The sequence below is a fragment of the Eschscholzia californica genome, unplaced genomic scaffold (assembly GCF_041429995.1).
Source record: "Eschscholzia californica isolate CP2 unplaced genomic scaffold, dmEscCali1.0.p SCAF_2, whole genome shotgun sequence".
Lineage (NCBI taxonomy): Eukaryota > Viridiplantae > Streptophyta > Magnoliopsida > Ranunculales > Papaveraceae > Eschscholzia > Eschscholzia californica.
Genome location: NW_028238309.1, coordinates 7,072,862 through 7,093,717, shown reverse-complemented (window position 1 = coordinate 7,093,717; position 20,856 = coordinate 7,072,862). Strand labels below are relative to the sequence as shown.

The 20,856-nt window shown below is 35.9% G+C and overlaps 2 protein-coding genes and 1 pseudogene across 2 annotated transcripts; all 3 read right to left on the bottom strand.

Annotated features, from left to right (window-relative positions):
- Nucleotides 1–6,508: 6,508 nt before the first annotated feature.
- Nucleotides 6,509–7,751, bottom strand: LOC147555763 (large ribosomal subunit protein uL2z-like). The gene is made up of 2 exons (XM_086662816.1): nt 7,218–7,751; nt 6,509–7,040 (listed from the first exon to the last, which is right to left on the bottom strand). Exons 1-2 carry the CDS (start codon nt 7,655–7,657, stop codon nt 6,698–6,700), a joined length of 783 nt encoding a protein of 260 aa, XP_086518942.1. The 5' UTR covers nt 7,658–7,751; the 3' UTR covers nt 6,509–6,697.
- Nucleotides 7,752–8,201: 450 nt separating this feature from the next.
- On the bottom strand, nt 8,202–8,948 carry LOC147555762 (antimicrobial ginkbilobin-2-like protein pseudogene; annotated as a pseudogene).
- Nucleotides 8,949–10,796: 1,848 nt separating this feature from the next.
- LOC147555761 (antimicrobial ginkbilobin-2-like protein) lies at nt 10,797–11,596 on the bottom strand. Its single transcript, XM_086658528.1, has one exon. The coding sequence runs from the start codon at nt 11,594–11,596 to the stop codon at nt 10,844–10,846; it is 753 nt and encodes a 250-aa protein (XP_086514654.1). The 3' UTR covers nt 10,797–10,843.
- Between the last annotated feature and the right edge of the window lie 9,260 nt (nt 11,597–20,856).

Here is a 20,856-nt window from a genome sequence, read left to right as displayed (position 1 = left end):
CATCATCGATCCCGGTGACCAAAGTAACGTTGGAGAACTGCCTACTTGATTCAATCATTGTTTCAGCATATGACAAATATTCATCCAAGGGTAGAAAAACATACCTGAAGATACTTTTCAATGTCGTCCAATCGTCTATGAATTTTTTTCCTTCGTCAATGAGTCTCCATTGCATTGCATTGAATTGTTCATAGATTCTTTCGGACATATGTTGTTCCACGACAAAAACCTTATCTTCGACATGTACATCTTGATTTCTGAACCAATCCTCCATCTGTTGAATCCAAAAATCTATATGGTATTGACCGTCGAAGAGAGGAATTTTGGAAACGTTATTAATTTTTTCTTGATCTTTTCGATCAACGTAGAATTGTTTAAAATCTCGAAAGGGATCCCAACCTAAATGTGGAAAAAAATTCCAGCATTCAAGGAGAGATGTATCCATGAAAAAAAATTCATCTGTTCCCAGATTCTTCAAGCTCTGAATACCAGCTGATGTAGATTGTTGCGGAAGCGTAAAAGTAATGGAATCCACCATTGTTATTAAACTAAACTAATGAAATAATGCTGATGAAATAAAGATAAAAGCGATAAAACGATACACTTGATTAATAATAAACGATAAACTTGATTAGTAATAAACTTGATTCATAATATTCTCTGATCTGAATGACCAACACAAACTGGACTTCCTTTTATAGGAACTAAGACACTTCTAGATAGACTCAAACTAGGATTCCTATATATCAAAGATACTCAAACATAGAAACTTCTAAACCTGAAACTCTCAAATCTAACCCTAATGGACTCGGCCGTGAAGCCCAATGACTTGAACGTGAGGCCCATGATGATGGCCTCCATCATTAGAGGAGAATAGTGAATTGAATCTAGCAATTGTTCCACGAGGGATGTGAAACTATCTTAGGTACTGTGGTAACATGTGTTGTTATCGACAATGTTGTCAGAAGTAATGAACTCCGACAATGAAGTTTTTAGTGTTCTACCAAAATCATGTAAGTCATTTAAGAGAAAAAGGTTTTAACCGAACTAATTGACTGAGAAAAGGGTTTATATGTATATCTGTGTCATATACCTTGAAACTCGAGTATTCTCTAGAAAATTAGCAGGTTCTTAGCTCACAACCCGACTGAGGTAAAAATTGTAAGGTAAATTGAGTTTTACTAGCCAACTCGCCCAAATCAATCTCTACATACAATATACCCTTGATTCGGATTAGATCATTATGTATTTGTACAAAATCTACAACATTCTCACTAGTTAGATTTTTTAAATGTCGTTGGTAATGTCTCTTCTACCAATTCAGTCATGAAATCTTGATTCAGTAACTCTCTAATCATATCAGTTATTCAACTCACTCGGTAGAGTTACGTTCATCACTCCTTTCAATTACTCTCTTATCATATCATCAATTCAACTCACTCAACATAACTAAGCGTTTGAACGACCAGTACTAGCTAGGATTATTACTTGACTTTTTTATTACATTGAGATCACGAAATTAAGTATTAAAATGGAGAAGACTAAAGAAAAAGTAAGAAGCTTTCCCTTCCCTTCAACCCTACTCTTCCCAATTCACGACCCAATCAATACAAAATCATAGATTAACTCTGTCACTTATCCATTTTTAACTCCCTAAAGCTGTCATTTAAGTATTATTAAAATAAGGACACGATAGGTATTTCTAGAAGTTCGTTAAAGTTTGTTATCTCCTTCAACTGGTGTCAGGCTCTAGCAGGAACCAAATCAAAGAAAGAACCAAATGGTTTGGTTCTGGTTCCCATAAACTTAAACCCAAGTTTGTTATTATACTCAAAATACCTAGGATCGGAACAAAACCCATAACTTGTTAGATGTTTAATGGCCAGCGCTTTGGGAAAAGCTAAATAGTTTCCGGGGTATGAAGACTTGGTCAAAAATTGGTCAATTTTGTTTGACAATTTTATTTAGGTGGAAAGCAAAATACTTCTCCACCTCAACTCTCTCTCCACCTCACCTCTATCTTCTCCGATTAGGTCGCCGGGCGGAAAATTTTCCGGCCGGCGACCATAAAGAAAAAAAAAAAATTTTCACTCTCTCTCTCTCTAGAAACTCCGGCTAAGGGAAACCCCTTCGCCGGGGTTTCTAGAGAGAGAGAGAGTGAAATTTTTTTTTTTTCATGGTCGCCGGCCGGAAAATTTTCCGGCCGGCAACCTAATCGGAGAAGACAAAAAGGTGAGGTGGAGATAGAGTGAGGTGAGGTGGAGATAGAGTGAGGTGAGGTGGAGTGTTTTTTTTAATTTCCGCTTAAAATTTATTTCCCCGGAAAATTTCTAAAATTCTACATATTCCCTTTAAAATTTCACACCCCGGAAACTATTTAGCTTTCCCAAAGCGCTGGCCATGTTCAATTATTGATTCCTATTCCAGCCAAAGATCAAAGTAGTGGGTGGGTCAGGGCCAGAACCAGAACTGAACCGTTCCTGTTCGGTTTATAATCTTGGGGTTATTTTCCTAATGGCCCCCAACTTTGTGACCGGCTTCCCGCCTGGCCTCCTATTTTACGAAAAATATCCATATGGCCCCTTCCGTTATAACACCGTCACTCTCTCTCCTCCATCATGTTTTCTCTCTCTGCCAAGTCACGCCACATCATCTGTTACGCCACCTCACGCCGGCCGGCCAAATTTCCGGCTGACGACCTTCAACCAAAAAAAATAATAATTTTTTTCTCTCTTCCTCTCTCTCTCCAAAACTACTCTGGCGAAGCAAGACCTTCGTCGGAGTGGTCTGCTCACCACTCCGGCGAAGGTCTCCCTTCGCCGGAGTAGTTTTAGAGAGAGAGAGAGGAAGAGAGAAAATATATATTTTTTTTTTAGTTTGAAGGTCGCCGGCCGAAAATTTGGCCGGCCGGCGACCTCTGCCGGAGAAGGTGATGAGGTGGCGTAATAGATGATGTGGCGTGACTTGGCAGAGAGAGAAAACATGATGGAGAAGAGAGAGTGACGGTGTTATAACAGAAGGGGGTCATATGAGTATTTCTCGTAAAGTAGGGGGCCAGGCAGGAAGCCAGTCACAAAGTTGGGGGCCATTAGGGAAATAACCCACGATTTTGCAACAAAAAAAACTAGAACAGTTGGTATCTAGGGTTTTGTGAAGGTGGAGGAACCTCGAGATTCTAAAAAGTGAGAGATGACGTTACATACGCAAACATGTCTTTTCTCTCACTATCTTTCCTACGACTTGCCTGATCCGTGCAACCAAAGTAACGAGGCTTTATTTTGGTCTTTTAATCCCATACTCCTCTTCTCATTCACTTTCGGTACTCCGACAGATCATTACCGTTTATATCAGTGAGATAGAGTTTTTAGATATTCTGTTTGGGGTTCTCGAGGAAAAGGTAGTTGATGACTGCAACGTGGCAGTGGAAGGGGTAGACACTCTTGTAGTTATATAACAACGAGGAGTATGGGATAAGAAGTTCTAGGATTGAGACATCGAGGAAGCGGTGGCGGGGAGTAAGGTTCGTTGTTAAAAACACCACTAAGGATGGAGGAACATTGACCGCAACGTTAAGAAACAACTAACTGAGGGCAAACTGACTTTTATTTTGTTTTGTTATACCTTTTGGCGCGTTAACTCCACGGCAGTTTAGTTACAAAAAAAACAAAAGAGAAGTGAATATTGGCAATTATGGTCCATTGGTCCTCTCTCGGCTGAGTTAAATGTCTTGAGTATTATATAGGCCCCGAATCAATATCAATTGTCTCCGTTTAGAGTCAACAATTAGTTGCCATAATCTCCAAAATCCTGGAAGTCTCATATTCGATTACCAGAGGAGATGGTTTCTATAGTTTATTGAACTTGGGTTATTAAGGTATAAATAATGTTGTTGGACTTTAGACCCTAGTTTAGTTGGGCTATAGGCCTGTTTTTGTAAGAGTTTGAATTCGGTAGTTTCGTGCTTATCACATCTTTGATGTATCAATGCCAATGTAAAGACTATCGTAGATCGTAGTCAATTTCCAAAAAAGAAAAATTGTGTCCGCTTAGAGAATATTTTTTCGTAGGGAGTACAAAATGTTTTAGAAGAAAAATGAAATTAAGGGTCCGTTTGATACGTGGGAAAATGTGAGTAAGAAAGTCGTTTTCCCAGGAAAATCAGTTTTCCGCTGTTTGGTTGGTCACTGTGGGTAAGAAAATCAATTTCCTAAGAGAAAAAAAGCGTGCATATGGTCTAATTTTTTTTTCCCCACCTTTTGGATGGGAAAGTTGATTTCTCACTCTCTCCCTCCTCCCATAACTCTCTCCTCCCGTAACTTTCTCTCTTTATTTCTCTCCTACCGTAACTCTCTCTGTTCATATCTGTCCAATTAATAAATAAAACTGAATTAATAAATAAGTTTAAATTCTAAAGGCATTCCTTAAATGCCTAACATTTATATATTGGTTAAAGACCCAATTAATAAATAAAACTTAATTAATAAATATTTGTCCAAAGGCACCCCCTTAAGTTCTAAAGGCACCCCTTAAATCCCTAACATTTATATATTGGTTAAAGGGCGAATTAATAAATAAAAAATAATTAATGAACATTTGTCTAAAGACACTCTTTTTCTCACCGTCTTATCAAACTCCTAAATTTGACTTTGAGGTAAGAAATTCCTCCCTTTTCTTTCTAATGGGAAAGAAAGTCGTTTTCTTATCCATATATTTTTTTCGCGTATCAAACGGACCCTAGAATTCTTTTGTTTCTTGAGAACACTCACCTGCCCTAAATATCTTTTAACCTTTTTATTTCTTCCTCTTCTCCTCTCACCACTACCTCTGCTGCAAGCTTAGTCTAATTTCCTGTGAAGGGTTCTGGCTGAGGGACCTAGGCCTGTAAACGGTAGCTTATCGTATCGGATATAGGCATATCCGTATCCGAATCCGATAAGCTATCCGAATATCCGTATCCGATAATTATCCGACGAATATTATAAATCAATATCCAGATCCGATAATATTAACGGATATCGAATAATATCCTATATCTGAAACTTTAACAAAATTTTAAATTTTTCCCATAATTTTTTAACCATTTGATCTAAATAATAAATCTCAACCATAAATTTTATATATGATTACAAATCAATTTAATTTATTATTGTTTTGTTTTATTACTTATCGGATACGGATATTTATCGGATACGGATATTTATCGGATCGAATATTAGTGTATCCGTATCCGATATCCGATAAGAATATCCGAATCTGTATCTGATATCCGAAATTTCAGAATTTTTTTTAAAATTCGAATACGGATGCAAATCGGATGTCGAATATTCGGATATCCATTGACAGGCTTAGAGGGACCCTCTCGCCAGAATTATCTTAACTACTTTAAGATGAGAAAGTTACTAAATAAGATGACTCTGTAATGATTTTATACTATTAGAATTATTTCAAAATTGTAACTTTCTAAACGTCTCTTTTGCTGTAGAAGAATACTAATTTCATTGGTAAATCATTAAACTAATTGCATTGCAATTATATCTCGTAAGCACTAATTCGTGAGAGAAATTGGCAGACAGACACCTTTCCTGTTGTTAATAATCATCTTCTTCTTTGTTTGGTCGAAGTTTGGGTGGGTTTAACAATTGATTTGGGCCAAAGTTAATGATCCGAGTAAGTATAATTGCGGGGTCATGGTAAAAACTTAATTTCATTAATTTTCCCCACGAAGTAGACGAGTTGCAATATGGTTCGGAAAACCTAAGTCTGGTGAGAAGGTTAACGTTGGGTGCTTACAGATTTTCTAGCGCCTATAGAAAATCTAACTGTTGCGGCAGGTGCTTATATAGCTATCCGCTTACAGCCATTTGGCCCAGCGCATTTAGAAGCGCCCTTTAGAGAAATAGAAGAATCCCCAAAACCCAAGAAGTTAACAAAAGCATAGGAAGCAAAGTGGCGGTGAGTTTCATTCCAAAAAACAATGGCTAAACAATACCCACTCAAAGGAGATCACATTTGGAATTAATATCACTGATTATAAGATGAAGTTGCCAAGGTATCTCATCTTATTGGGCTGTTATTCCTTGAACCATTGTAATTGCATCACCTTCATCAATAACTCTGCTGAAACGGTAACGATAAGAAAGTTCGACCTTCTGCAATTTCAATCGAATGTTCATTTATAATGTTTGATGCGGTGGCGATAATAGTTCCGTCTTGATCTCATACGACTGCTTCACATGCTCTAACCCTTTCGTAGCGAAATTGCATCCACGTTAATACTGGTTTGATTTGATTTGGTGGCGGAGGGATCAATTGGCTTTGAAGTCGTTGGGCGAACGACGGTATTGACACCTATGAGATATAATTGCATTGCAGGATGGAACTTTGTGGTTGAAGACAACCATCCCAATGTTTAGGCCCTCTTTCAGGAGCCCCACTATACCTGCCTACTAGATTTAGATACTAGATCCCTTTGTTTGCTTTTGTATTTTCCCATCCACACAATTAACTCTTAACATAAACAAAATCATTACTAAATAATTATCATCACCCAACTTTACTATAATAACTAATGACCAAACCATACTTATTAAATCAAAAACATCATAACGATTGTATGGAGACCTAATAGAAACGAGGAACCAGAAAATAAACCAAAACATGAAGACAACGGAATCAATGATCATAATAACCTACTAAACTAAAACTTGTCTGCCTTAGAAGAAGCAACAGCAGCTGAACCTCTTTTATAACCTGTTCTTCTAGCAGCAATTTGACCAGTCTTGGCACCGGGTGGTTTCGAACGACTAACAGTACTGGCATGACCGATATGCTGGTGGTTACCACCACCATGAGGATGGTCCACTGGATTCATAGCGACACCACGAACCTTGGGCCATGAGTTTCTCTTCACTCTAAACTTGTGGTACGCGTTTCCTGCCTTAAGCAATGGCTTCTCAGTTCTACCTCCACCAGCAACTTGGCCAACCATGGCTCTACACCCACTTTGTACTATCTTCTTGCTTCCTGATGGGAGCTTGATCCTAAAAATATACACACAAAGGATATCATGCTTAAATGATACCTAACCAAAACCCTAAACCTTAAACCCTAATAAAGAACAAACCCTAAAATATTAAATGATCATATTGTACTTCTATAGACAAAACCCTAATAACGAAAAACAAGCATGCAATAATAATGAAAGATTAGAGGTTTACCTAGAAGTACCATTATCAGGGTTATGACTGATAACAATAGCATAATCACCAGAAGCCCTAGCAAGAGCACCTCTATCACCAACATGATTCTCAACGTTACAAACAACACCTCCTTCAGGTATAGAACTTAAAGGAAGAACATTACCCACCATTAAATTAGCTTTCTTCCCACAATACAGGAACTGACCTGTATACATACCTTCAGCAGCAACAAAAAGTTCATTCTGTTTTTTGTATCGAAAAGGGTGACGGAAAGTGACCTTGGCAAGTGGTGCACCACGACCTGGATCATGAATGATATCGGTAACAACACCTTTCAGGTAACCATTTCGTTCACCGAAGTCGAGACTTCTGAATCTAGCAGGACCTTTTCGGTGATGAGTGTGGGATTTGAAGACAGACCCAGCTCCTTTACGTTGTGCACGAATAACTCTACCCATCTCGACTTGACTCTAGGGTTAGGGTTTCTAGGAAGAAGAGGGAGAAGAAGTACTATTTAATAGAGGAGTTAAAACCCTAAAAAGGTTTACTGCTAAGGAAGGTCTTTTAATATTGCCGGTTTTAATAAAACTAGGGTTTTGGTGTTTATGATATAGTTTGGTACGATTAGTGTCCATTTCTTTTTTGGAAATTGACTACCATGTACGAATGGGCCTATAGCCCAACTAAACAATTGAATCCATCTCCTCTTGGGCCTATAGCCCAACCAAACCATTGAATCCATCTTCTCTAGGAAACGAATTTGGGACCTCCAGGATTTTTGGAGTTTATGTCAACATTATCCATCACTTGAGCTATCAAATGTTGGCCGAGTAATTGACAATGTTAAAAGCTAAAAAGTTGAAATAAGTATTTATTTGTCAACGGCAATACAAGTATTGTTGGGTTCGTCAAAGAACTTATTTTTTTTCATACAATATTAGAGTAACCCTCCTACTTATAAGCCCTAGATATAAGTTGAAGTGTGGATCAATTCAATATAATCTAAGCATTCACAAAGGGATACAACTCGTATCCAATATTGCAACTCCCACCAACAACTCTTCCTCCTTCCTTCCCATTACAACAACTTGGAAGTTGAGACAAAGCATCATCTAAACACTTCTTACATTCACTAGTAGACAGATCCTTAGTGCATTGAACTAGTCCATATAGTTTCTTCGATCCTTCGAGCTTAGTCTCTCCACTAGCGAACGATACACCAGTCAATGTAGCCTTATCAGATAGTTGTGAGAGGAACTCTTTTGTTTTGTGATTAAACGAAACAGGATCACTCACGTTATTAACATTATACAAAGCGAATTTGTTCTCATTATCTATCTTGCCAAAGAACTTCTCGTTCGAGTACTTTAAAAGACAATTATCGTACCAAACAATGGCTCCTTTGTTATTCGGACAAAGCTGCCGAATCTTGCCACTGGCCTTAACAATACAAGTTTTACAATCCTTCGCTTTTACGTCACCACGACATGAGGCAAGACCGTGAACACGATATTCTACCCGTCCCAAAGATCCAAGTCCAAAACCAAAAGGAGGTGAAGTGTAAGAGAGGTAACCAAACAAATTGTTTAGATTCTTACCATAAGGACCATCAATGGGGTAGCTTTCTTTGTTAAAACAAACATGAAAAAGAGGGTTAGGACTGCTAGTACTTTGAGCAAGAGCATTGTGGAGAAAGAAAGATAAGAAGAAAAGATAGTTGACAGGGTGTAATTTGATGAGAAGAGACATGGTGGTGATAAAAAAATTGAGAGATGGTTATGTAATAATAACTAAGTATTGGAAGAGATTTTAATGGTCTGTGAAATTTTGGGTTTGATAACTAGGCTTTTATATAATGGGATTTTAATGGCTGACTTTTTCTAAGTATGACTATATATGTATGAAGTTAGAATTATTCATCATGAAATTAACCCAACTTGGTGGGCTAGCTGCTTCTTCTTCTTCTTTTCTGTTTGAGCAAATCAACCTTAATTCTTGTTGGAAAAAGAACTGAATTCATCAAATACCCAATAACTATTGGTTGCTTAATATTTAGTTTACTTTAGTTTATTAGATATAAGAAGGAAGTTCTTTTAAAATTAATATGATGTGCTTGTAAGGATGAATTTTTCTTACAATGGGACTGGGCATTGTCTTCTAGGTGGTTTGACTGTCTTCTCGGCGCGAACCCAACACTATATAACCAAGCTGACCCATTCATCTTTCAACAAAACAAAATATTTAGATCCATTTGTTTTGATAATTTAGATCCATTTGTTTTGATGAGCAATTCGAATAAAACAAATTTGCCTAATATATAAAAATTTAGACCCTCTATTAGGGTAGTGTTTGTTTTGCTTCCTAAGTCAGGTCTTAAATCCGACCCAACGTTTAACTTGTATGAATGATGGATATTGGTTTTCTTTTTTTTCTTTAAATTAGATGATTCAGATTTCGACGAGCTAGATTCAAATTCTAACTAGTCATATTCATTGCAATGAGAAAAAAATAATAGTATACCACCTAAATCTGACCTTTCGGTTTCAGTAGGTGTTTTTGTTGTGTCTAAAGCCCCAACATTGTGTTTTCTTCACATCAGGTAACCTCTCATTGTGTCATGTAAGTAGGGGATGGGTATAAAATTTGGTCCGGTTGTTTGGATCTCTGAAATACCTCGTTAAACTAACTTTACGTGTCCACTGATATCACTAATATTTCTCAACTTATAACTTTAGGGTATAAATAATGTAATAAATTTGTCTGACTTTAGGTCATGTTTAGTCGACCTTTAGGCCTCTTTCATCATCGGTTTAACTTAAGGCAGTTATTGTGTTAATCACATCTTCATGATGTATCAATGCCTTGTAATGACTAACATGATGATATTTTTACAGTGTCTTCCATGTATAATCATTTGACACAATATCAGGATTACAAACTTAGTAATGAGACAATTAGCAAAAGAATTTGCAGATTAGGAGTTACACCTAGAATTCAAATGTTTGTGCGGAAAGCTTGCTTGAACAATTTTCATGTCCCATCTCTTATTGATGAGATTAATTGATGTTCCTCTTCTTATGTGTCAAATGTGGAGAAGCTATGGTGGCACTTCAAGCGGTACTTCGGGGCATGGTAAACAATTACAGGAAGGTGGTGATAGAACCGAACGAGATGCAAAGTGGGTTCTTGATAAGTTAAACAACAAAGCATCGTTTGCTCATTGGGCATCAAATTACTGTTCGGGTACTATAAGATCACTTGGATCTTCTGTTGAAAATATTTCTTTTATCTATGTAAATAGATACAAGAACAAGGTAACTGATGTTCTAGCTAAATGAAAAACTACTTTGTCTGATGTTGATTTTATTCCTAAGTTGATAATGAGCCATTTAAGGGAAAAAAAAGATATGGTATAGAAACAAATTTATTACATTCATACAAATCAGAAAATGCTAGGAAACAAGAAAAACTAGGAAGACTCTACACAAATATCTTATGTAGCTTATTGTGGTTCGTGCATTTGATGACTCTGATCTACTGAACCTCGAACCACGACAAACCATATAGGATTTCTGCCCAGATTCTTTCTGCCTTTCATGTCCCTTTGTATATATTACTGTACAAATCATGGCAATTAAGGTAGTTCAAGCATTGACAAAGGGATACAGCTCATATCTAAAATTACAGCTTCCACCAACAACTCTTCCTCCTCTTTTACCATCACAACAGCTTGGAAGTTCACTTACTGCTTCATCCAAACACTTCTTACATGCACTACTAGACAGATCCCTTGTACACTGAACTAGTCCATACAGCTTCTCTGATCCTTCCATCTTCATCTCTCCCGTAGCGAACTTTCTTGGATTCATATAAGCTTTAGTACTCAAACCCACGATCAATTCTTTAGTTTTTCGGTTAAACGAAAGCGGATTACTTACATTTTGAATATTATATAAGTAAAACTTATTTGCATTATCTATCAAGCCAAAAAACCTCATGTCAGAGTATTTCAAAAGACAATTATCATACCAAATTATGGCTCCTTTATCACTAGGACAATGATCACGAATCTCCTTCGTGGCCTTAACTACACAACTCTTACAAACGGTGGGGTTTACGTCTCCTCGACATAACGCAAGCCCGTTAACACGATCTTCCCGTTGCTCATTAGACTTAGACCCAAGCCCAAAACCTGTAAAAGGAACAGTGACAGAGAGTGTATTGAATAGATTGTTCAAGTTCTTATCATATGAACCATTAGTTGGGTAGTTTTGTGTGTTAAAACAAACATGGAAAAGAGGGTCAGGACTGCTTGAACTTTGAGCAAGAGCATTGTGGAGAGAGAAAGTGAAGGTGAGAAGATAATAAAGAGGGAGTAATTTGATGAGAATAGACATAGTAGAATTGGTTATGGAGATCTTGGTGTGTGTGATGAAATATTGGTTTGTGAGTTTGAGATCAATAGGTGAAGACCCTTATATACAGGAGAGCCAAAGTTGATTTGTATTTGCTAGATAAAGTCAATAGTTGACTTTTTCTACTCGGTAAGAAGTCTTATAGTTAATTGATGGGTTGTTTCCCAAATGGCCCCCTACTTTATGACCAGCTTCCTGCGTAGCCCCCTATTTTATCAAAAGTACGCAGATAGTCCCCTTTTTCCGTTAAATGTCTGTTAACTTACTCTCCTCCATCTCATCAACTCTCTCTGCCATGACATATCTCTTTGCCACGCCAACTTAATTTTTTTTCTCTCTCCACCTTACATGTCTCTTCTCCAACAAAGGTCGCCGACCGGAAAAATTTTCGGCCGGCGACCTTCAAACATAAGAAAACATAAAAAATTCTCTCCTCTCTTTTTAAATACTCCGGCGAAGGGGTTTCCCTTCGCCGGTGGTCTGGTTCCACAGACCTTCGAAGGTCTGGTTCAACAGACCTCCGGCGAAGGGAAACCCCTTCGCCGGAGTGTTTAGAGAGAGAGAAAGAGAGGAGAATCTTTTTTTTTAGTGCCTGAAGGTCGCCGGTCGAAAAGTTAAGTTGACGTGGCAGAGAGAGATGATGTGCAGAGAAAGGTGGCGAGGGAGATGATGTGGCAGAGAGAGGTGACAAGATGGAGGAGAGAGAGGTGGCGGACATTTAACGGTAACGAAAAACAGAACTATCTAGTATTTTTGGTAACGTAGGGGGCTACGTGGAAAGGTGGTCATAAAGTAGGGGGTCATTTGGGAAATAACTCTTAATTGATTAGTCAACTAAACAACAATTCCCCACCTACAAAAATGAGAAGAAATGGGATTTTTGTATTCTTGAAGAAAATAAAGTCGGCAGCTGTTCTTATTAATTAGGTTTCATACTTTGAGCAAATCAAATGAGAAGATCTTTTTGGAAATAAATGAGAAGATTATATATAAAGAATTAAATAATGCGGCACGAAGGGTCTCTTCTCTCTAACTTCTCTGCCTAAAACCGTTTTTCAGATCTAGTCAATTTCCTCCGGCGAAGGGTCCTCCCTTCGCCGGAACTTTTATGTTTCCTGTTTTAGTTTCTTCCTCTCCTCTCTTTCTCTCTTTTGCAGTTTAAAGATTTACCAATCTCATCTCCTCCTTTAACCCACACCTTCTGTTTGTGATGGATGTGAATAGAAACCTAATTGGTTTCTAAGTGCTTACATGTTATTATCTCAACAAACATCTTTTATTCATCATGATTCTTTTCTTCACCTTTTATCTTTAGACTATATTGGTAAAGAACAGAAGAGAAGGAAGACTCCCCTTCCATCTAACCGTTTCCTCAACAAAATCTCTTTGGATTGAAGAAGAACAGGAAGAAGAAGAAGAAGAAGGGCTGGTCCTTTTTATTATCTATCAAGAAGGGCTGGTCCTTTTTCCCTATTATTATTGTTTGTTTTTAACATTAACATTATGTAGTTCCTCCAAGTTTATATTTATGTATCTGTAATGGTGTAGTTCCTCCATGTTTATTTTATTTTATGAAGAAGAAGAAGAGAAAAAGAAGAAGAAGAATAGAAAGAAGAAGAAGAAGAAGAAGAAGAAGAAGCAGAAGAAGAAAGGAAGATGAAGAAGAAGAACCAGTAGATGCCAAGCCAAACCCATCGGTGGTAATGTGATTTCTATGGTGGTGAGATGGCGACGATTTTCCGGTGACGGAAGTGGTTTTCTGGCGGCAGCGGCGATTTTCCGGTGAACGACGGTTTTTCGGCAAGAAGGCGATGGTTCTTTTATTTATTTTTCTGTAATATTTTGTCGACCTTTAGGGTCTTTTCATTCACGATCTTTAGGATCTTTTGTCGGCCTTTAGGGTCTTTTGTTTTGAGTCAGTGTCTAGTCCCATTTCTTTCTCTTCATGAGGCACTTTGCATTTAAATGTATGTAACTCTCATGAAGTTTTCAGAGGAGAGAAATAAATGATGTATCATCCATGTAAACAATGTGATTTTATCACTTATTAATGGAAATGGTTCCCTTGGCTTCAAAAAAAAAAAAAAAAAAAAAAAAAAAATTAAATAATGCATATCTCTTAATTCACACAATGTCTCTTAAAATTTGAGTTAAGGAAATGAGAAAATGTCTCATTTGTTCTTTCTTTTATACTTTACTTATCTAATTATTACTCAAGAAATCAAACTATTGATAAAGAAATTTTGACCAAGATAATATGTAATGAAACTAAAGCATATAGTTTTAATGGCTTACTAAATCATGTTACTATGTCGACACATTTTGATCAGGCACAGGATAAAATGGAACTATTACACTCTGATCCAGGAGAGAACTAATTTAAACGAGAAAATGAGAGAAGCGAATAATAAAGAGCATTCTAACCAGTGGCGAGGCCAGCAAATTTTATGAGTGGGGGCACTTTTTTGTTACAGTTAGTGAAAGAATTCCATAGTATACGATCAGGCTAGAAAAAAAAAAATTCAACAAAATTTTATTTATAGTTTAGATATTCCAGGGTAATTTTGATGTACAACAAGTAATAATTTTCTCATCAATATGGTTGGGAGATCTTTCCCCCAACTGCATTCCCAAAAAAGATTAAAATAAAAAACAAAGGAAGGGATGAAGAGATAGTGATGAAGATTAAGAAAATGTGGTGGAGATGATGAAGAGCAAGTGATCGTAATGGAAAAAAATAAGGATAAACTTTTCTTTCTAATAACATGTTTACTATAACAAACGTGTAAAAAAACAATCTTGAAGTCCGAAATACAAGTCACTGAAAAATCAGACAGAATCAAAATTAAGAGAGTTATTTAGAAAATTCATCATCTGTACGAAGTCGTTTTATTAACTTGGTCACTTTGAGGAGGCCAAAATTGAATTAGTTCAATTAATAAGAACCAATTTTAGACCAAACATGAACTTTATAAAGTATTTTCAATAACCAGTCATCTTAAACCAAACAATACTTTCAACTAATGTAAATAGTAGACATTGTACGAAAAAAGTATAAGTAGTGGAAATTCAAGAAAGAAAGGTGTTGTGTGTGGGTTGATCCCAAAACCTCCACAATGTAATCCAAGCGTTTCATCACTTGAGTTAGAGAAGAATTTTGTTTAAATTGTGGAACTATAGATACATAATATAGTCACAAGTGCAATTTAACACATACAACTCACATTAGGGTTGTGGGGGCACGCGCCTCACGACCCCCTATGTGGGCTCGCCCCTGATTCTAACTTACTTTTGGTCAAAATATGAGAAGGAGAGAGTCGTCATCAACTAAGGAGATATGCCAGCATAGTGTCATTCATCGTTGACTTCTCATCAATCGTTTTCGACTGGCTTTTGACCTAATCAGAAACAAATTGAGCAAATGCGTATGAAAGAAATTTGTTTTTGAACCAGATGTGGTTATTTTGGTGCAAATTATGACTTAACCAATGAGCGAATCAAAATGAAGGTTCTTTTTACCGACGGTGAAATTCATATCTATGTGAATCTGGTTAGTGAACTTTACCAAAAACATACAACACCTAGTTTTCTCGTTTGGTCCACTAATCAGTAGGTGTGAAGCAATTGATGTGTAACTCATCTAATTCTACCACATATTTCAATTCGTTTAGTGTGGAAATAATAAATCGTCTGATCTTCGGGTTGAATAACCTATTTTGAGTATAAATATATTCTAGTATAACCAGTATTCTAAGAGCATACAGTTCTGTCAAACATGTTAAATGTGGAACATCTTTCAACGAAAAAATGTTACTATGGAACATGACTCCATTAATCAAGAAATGCATACCCCACGTCCTTCAGCCGCAGGCAATGACATTGATCGTGTCATGAAGTGATACATCACGAACGTGTTTCGAATGTTGTAAAACGTATTTCCCATTGTTAGAACTAGTTAACCTTTGTTTAGCATAACTAAACCTCTACTTCAAACAATTAGCAATGAAGCTCAACAAGAAAATAGAGCTCCGGGAGCATTTGGCTTTAGGTTCCCTATTTAGCTTTAGGTCTCCTTTGATTGGGGCTAATATTCTCCGCCATCCCTCTTTCTTTTTTAATCAGGACGGTTGATAATAAATTTCAAAGAAAGTATCTAAACCGGAGTTGGCTAAAGATGTATCTTAATTGTGTAATGTCTTAGCATAAAACAAATTTGAATCGGTAGTCAAAAAAGAAAACAAATCATTTCTCTTTACATACAAATTAAACACTAAGTTTTCTTCGGAAGTCTATTTTATTTCAATCAAATCATCCCATCATTTACATTCTCTATTTAAACAAGTTAAGAGAAGAGGGAGAGAGAGAGAGAGAAAACAGATTTCTGCTAAGGTAACAGAAAAATGACAAGTTAATTACTAACTAACTTTTCTTGTTGTAGGTTCAAATGCACTGAGGGTGCCTTTAGCAGAATATGAATAGTTGAGCTGGGCTGAAGAATTGAGTTGGGCTGGGCTTTTATTGTCTTGACTGAAGATTAGACTTTGTCTTTAATACTTGACCATATAAAAGACAACTTGTAACCCTAATCTTCAGTTGTCTTTCCCTTCAAAACCCTAGACCTCACAAGTAACCAGGAAAACAGTGATGGAGGGAAATTGATGCAGGCACGACCGGGCCGGACATTCCGTCCGTGGGCCGGACGGAAACATTCCGTCCGTGGGCCTCACGACCGGTTCAACTTCTTAGGTCAGTCGGCCATATCATTAGGGTTTTAGGAAGAGCCCAAGTTTAGTAAGATTCTTATTGAACCTAGGTTTAGAAAGTTGCATTATTTCAGTATTTTCATTAATTAGGAAATTCAGTTTGAGTCTATATAGGAAAGTCTAATATCCTATAAAAGGAGGTCCAATATGTCTTTATGATTTATGTTGAAGAGAAAAACCAATCAAGTTTAATAAAGTTTTCAGTTATTTAGAGTTATTCGATCGTTCTTTATTCGTTCTTCGTTTACTTTTATTATCTTCTTTAAATTCCGCTGCGACTACATCAAGTGGTATTCAGAGCCATCAAAATTCTAGTTTTTTTTTCACACAAAAAAAAAAATTATATACATATCTATGGATACATCTCCTCTTGAATGTTGGAAAATTTTCCACGTTTATGTTGGGATCCTATTCGCGATACAACTAAATTTTATATTGATCGAGAAGATGAAAGAAAAATTCATCATGTTTCTAAAATTCCACTATTCGAAGGTCAATTTCATATAAATTTCTGGATTCAACACACGGAAGATTGGTTCAGAAATCAAGATGTTCATGACAAAGATAAGGTTTTTATGGTTGAGCAACATATGTCTGAAAGAATCTATGAACAATTCAATACACTGCAATAGAGACTTCTTGATCAAGGTAAACAATTGATAGATAATTGGGCTATATTGAAAAACATCCTCAGGTGTGATTTTCTTCCTCTCGATAAATATTTGTCATATATAAAAACTGAATCGAGAAGACAGTTCTCTAAAGTTACTTCCATCACTGTGATCGATGATATCGAAGGAGAAGTTGTTGACACAAGGAACAAAATTCGGTCGACGATGGAGGAGGAAGAAAGAAGTAATTTTCGTCCGGTAGACCTAAACCCTAGTCGTGATAGGAAGCACCCGTGCCTAGTCGAACTTTATTCGTACTAATTTGCTGACTATGAACCAAGAATATACTCATTGATTTCGATGTTTAATATGATATATTGATATGAACTGATAGCTACAAATCCCCCAAATTCCATGATCCGCTAAAGCAAATTGACATTTTGTATACTACAACCCTTGCTCACTTTTCCATCATACAACATGTTCACACGTCTGAAGACTCGGACATCATTACAGTTCATACGACATTTGGTACAACGACGACATTTATATTTAGGGTGAAATTCGTCTCTTATTAATGTGTTCCTTGGAAGCTTAATACTTTTATCCACCACTGAACATATGAGTAAGTTTTTTTTATCTAAGTTAATAGTTTCTCAAACCGAGCAAGGAACGACCAACTTATTTCAACAAAAAAAAAAGAGAGCAAGGAACGACCAACCAATAATAACCTCTTTTTGGCAGTATACTGAAAACAATGGACATATCAATGCCAATGAAAACTATTTTCTTCGTTACTTATCAATGCCAATGAAAACTCTTTTTGGTAGTATACTGAAAACAATGGACATATCAATGCCAATGAAAATAATGGACATATCAATGCCAATGAAAACTTTTTTTGGCAGTATACTGAAAACAATGGGTTGTACTTGCCGGGGAGATTTTGAGGTTGAAACTTTGATTCTTTACCAAGAATTTCTTCATGGTGAAGACAGAAAAGGATAGAGAATAGCCAATGGACTAATGAGGTATTTGTTTTAATGTATGAAAACATCAAATTCAGCTTTACTTCTTACTTGGTATGGTTCATGTTGTTGTGACTCCAATCTTACTTTCGTCGATAGTAGTACTTTTTTGCCCTTGCATATGTTGTTTTTCGTCATCAGATAACCATTTTATAATTGTAGAAATTAAACTTTCAATCGTTCATTTCTCATCTCACATTGGTAATAATACGTTTAATGATTCTCGATTTTGTAGATTATAAATGTTTATAATCAATAAAACGAAAGTCTAGCAGGATTTTTGCCAGACGCTCGTGGGCGTATATAATTGCATTGATTATCTCACAATTTCTTCTTATTGGATTACTTAGTACGAAAAGAGCGGCTCAGTCAACACCTTTCCTCATTGTTCTTCCAGTTTTCACCATTTGGTTCCATATATTCTGCAAAAATTGGTTCGAGCCTGCCTTCAGAAGATATCCCTTCGAGGTATGAATATTATATACTATATTAATTAATGTAGTTGCATGAGCGAATGAAAGTATTATTGAAGCTTCAAACCTACCTCAGTATTATTAACCCAAGAGCCAATTTTGTGCGCCCGTTATTAACTTTTTTGGATCATAATGTCAAGACCAACAAACTCAACTGTTGTTCTTCATTACTTTCCCATTTTCAAACAACTGACCACATATGTTGAGTGGACCATTACATTTTATTTTTAAACAATGGTAAAGTTTCAACATGGTTTCCAACTTAACTTTGTTAGTTTTTTTAGATTACTTTTGAATATAACGAAATTTGATAAGAAAACCCGATGTACAATTGCATTTGTCCTAAATATTTGATGTTGCTTGCTATAATCTTTTATAAATGTTATTTGAGATGAATAAGATCCTACAGATGCTTTAAAAAATTTAGCGATCTTCATTAAATAAGTTTCGGCTTTATTTAAGGAACTCTACGGATTCTTATTATTTTTATACTTTCCATAATCCCAAATCTATCTTCAAAGGTCAGTTATCAATTCACTTTGCATCCTCAGGTGTATTTATATGGACAAAAAGAGTTGTTTAAATTTTGTAACGTAAGTTAATCTATTGTTGTGAATTTGAATCTTTCCGCAGTTTGATTTTTTTTTCCCCACCCATGCTGTCTTTGTCCTGTTTTAAAAGTGACTTATCATCATTTCTTACAGAGATGGATATGTGGTTATAGAAGTATTTTCAGTACATATGAATATGGAGATAAGAAAGTATTATATCACGTTTATGAAACTATTTGTGTTATTCAACAAAGTACTTTTGTTCTTTTGGTCATTAAAAAGAAATAACTCTTTCTTTCCGTCCAATTTGTATTCTTTGAATTAATTTTTGAGTGACCCCTAATCTGACTTGGTGCTTATTGAATATATGATTCACTAAAGATAACTCTTTATTTTGAAATTATGTTTGTATTGATGAACTCTGTAATAAGATATCGTGTCTATCTTTAAAATGTTTGTAGGAAATTAGCCCGTTAAGTTAACTCTTTCTTTATGTAGGAGGATGCGCCTGTTATGTAGTTTTAAATAACCAGAATTACCTGAAAACATTAAAGTTTCTTCGGCATTCAGGAATGCTTCAACTAGAATGTTAGCAAATGCAAAAATTTGAGGATCATAAAATGCAAATACTTCAAGAAAGTTGAGCGTTGAAGCAAAGATGAATATCGAGCCTCATACTCAAACGAAAAATTCAACTGTGAAGCAGGTATTTACTAATTTTCAGGCCTTGTGAGGATCGACCACATCCCCTAATTTTTGCAAGATGCGGCGACTCCTTCAATCAACTGAGTATATATTCTTGTGTAGGAAACTAATGAGAGTGAGGAAATACATATTGAGGATCGCAGACCCCTCCTCTTCAAAAGGTTTTATCTTGAGACATTTCTTATTGTTATTTATGTTTGTCTTTTTTTTTTATCAAATAAGTGTTTTGGTTTTAGGTTGCCCTTCACATGGCTTAAATTTTGGTTCAAATTATTTTTGGATAGTAATTAAGCAATTACATTACATGAAATTGACAAAAACTAAAGAGGGAATTATTGATTTCGATCTTTCTAAAAAAGTGTGATAATTAGTAGATTCGATTTCATAAAACAATGTGAATATCATTTTAGCACTTCGAAAAACAAAGAGTCTTCCTTACTAAGTTCAACAAAAAAAAAAAAAAAGAGTCTTCCTTACTATATATATATATATATATATATATATATATATATTAACAATGGTCCATGTAAGCCACATAATAATAAGCAATTCAATATAGATATCTTTGATCCCGTTCAATGAGCCTTTAGCATAAGGGATTGATAACATTTTTTGTTGAAAGGATTGATGGTTACTTCTTCAGTTCATTTCATCTTTATGACGACACTGACCCAGTGGGTTGACTTCTTGACTTTGAAATTATCTTTTATTTATCACTATTTCTAATAAACCAAATTCCTGAATCCATGCTATATTATCAAGTCGAATTTTGAATAAGTAATGTTCTAACTTTCTGAAATAGGAATGGCTGATTCTGCTGGAACAATTTTAGTTACTTTTTAATTTAGCTGTTTCTTAGTCTTTAATAGCTTTAAGTGATTTTTTTATTTTCCATTTGTATAGGAAGAGGAAGTGAGAAACAGCGAGGTTGGGGGATTGTTGGAAAAGAATTTCAGGTGAACTATAATCCAGTTGTCGGGTTAAAGAAGTCACACAAGAGAATCACGAGCAAACTCGTTTTACAGAGGAGATCAATAGAACAACAATGATCAAATATCTTCACAATTATCTAACATCCACAAGAATCGTATCTCAAAATTGTGAAGATTTG

Excerpts from the sequence above, each read along its gene's own strand:
- LOC147555763 (XM_086662816.1), bottom strand. The coding sequence starts at position 7,657 with ATGGGTAGAGTTATTCGTGCACAACGTAAAGGAGCTGGGTCTGTCTTC. Across the intron at positions 7,041-7,217 it reads CCTGATAATGGTACTTCTAG|GATCAAGCTCCCATCAGGAA; the intron begins GTAAACCTCTAA and ends GTATATTTTTAG.
- LOC147555761 (XM_086658528.1), bottom strand. The coding sequence starts at position 11,596 with ATGTCTATTCTCATCAAATTACTCCCTCTTTATTATCTTCTCACCTTC.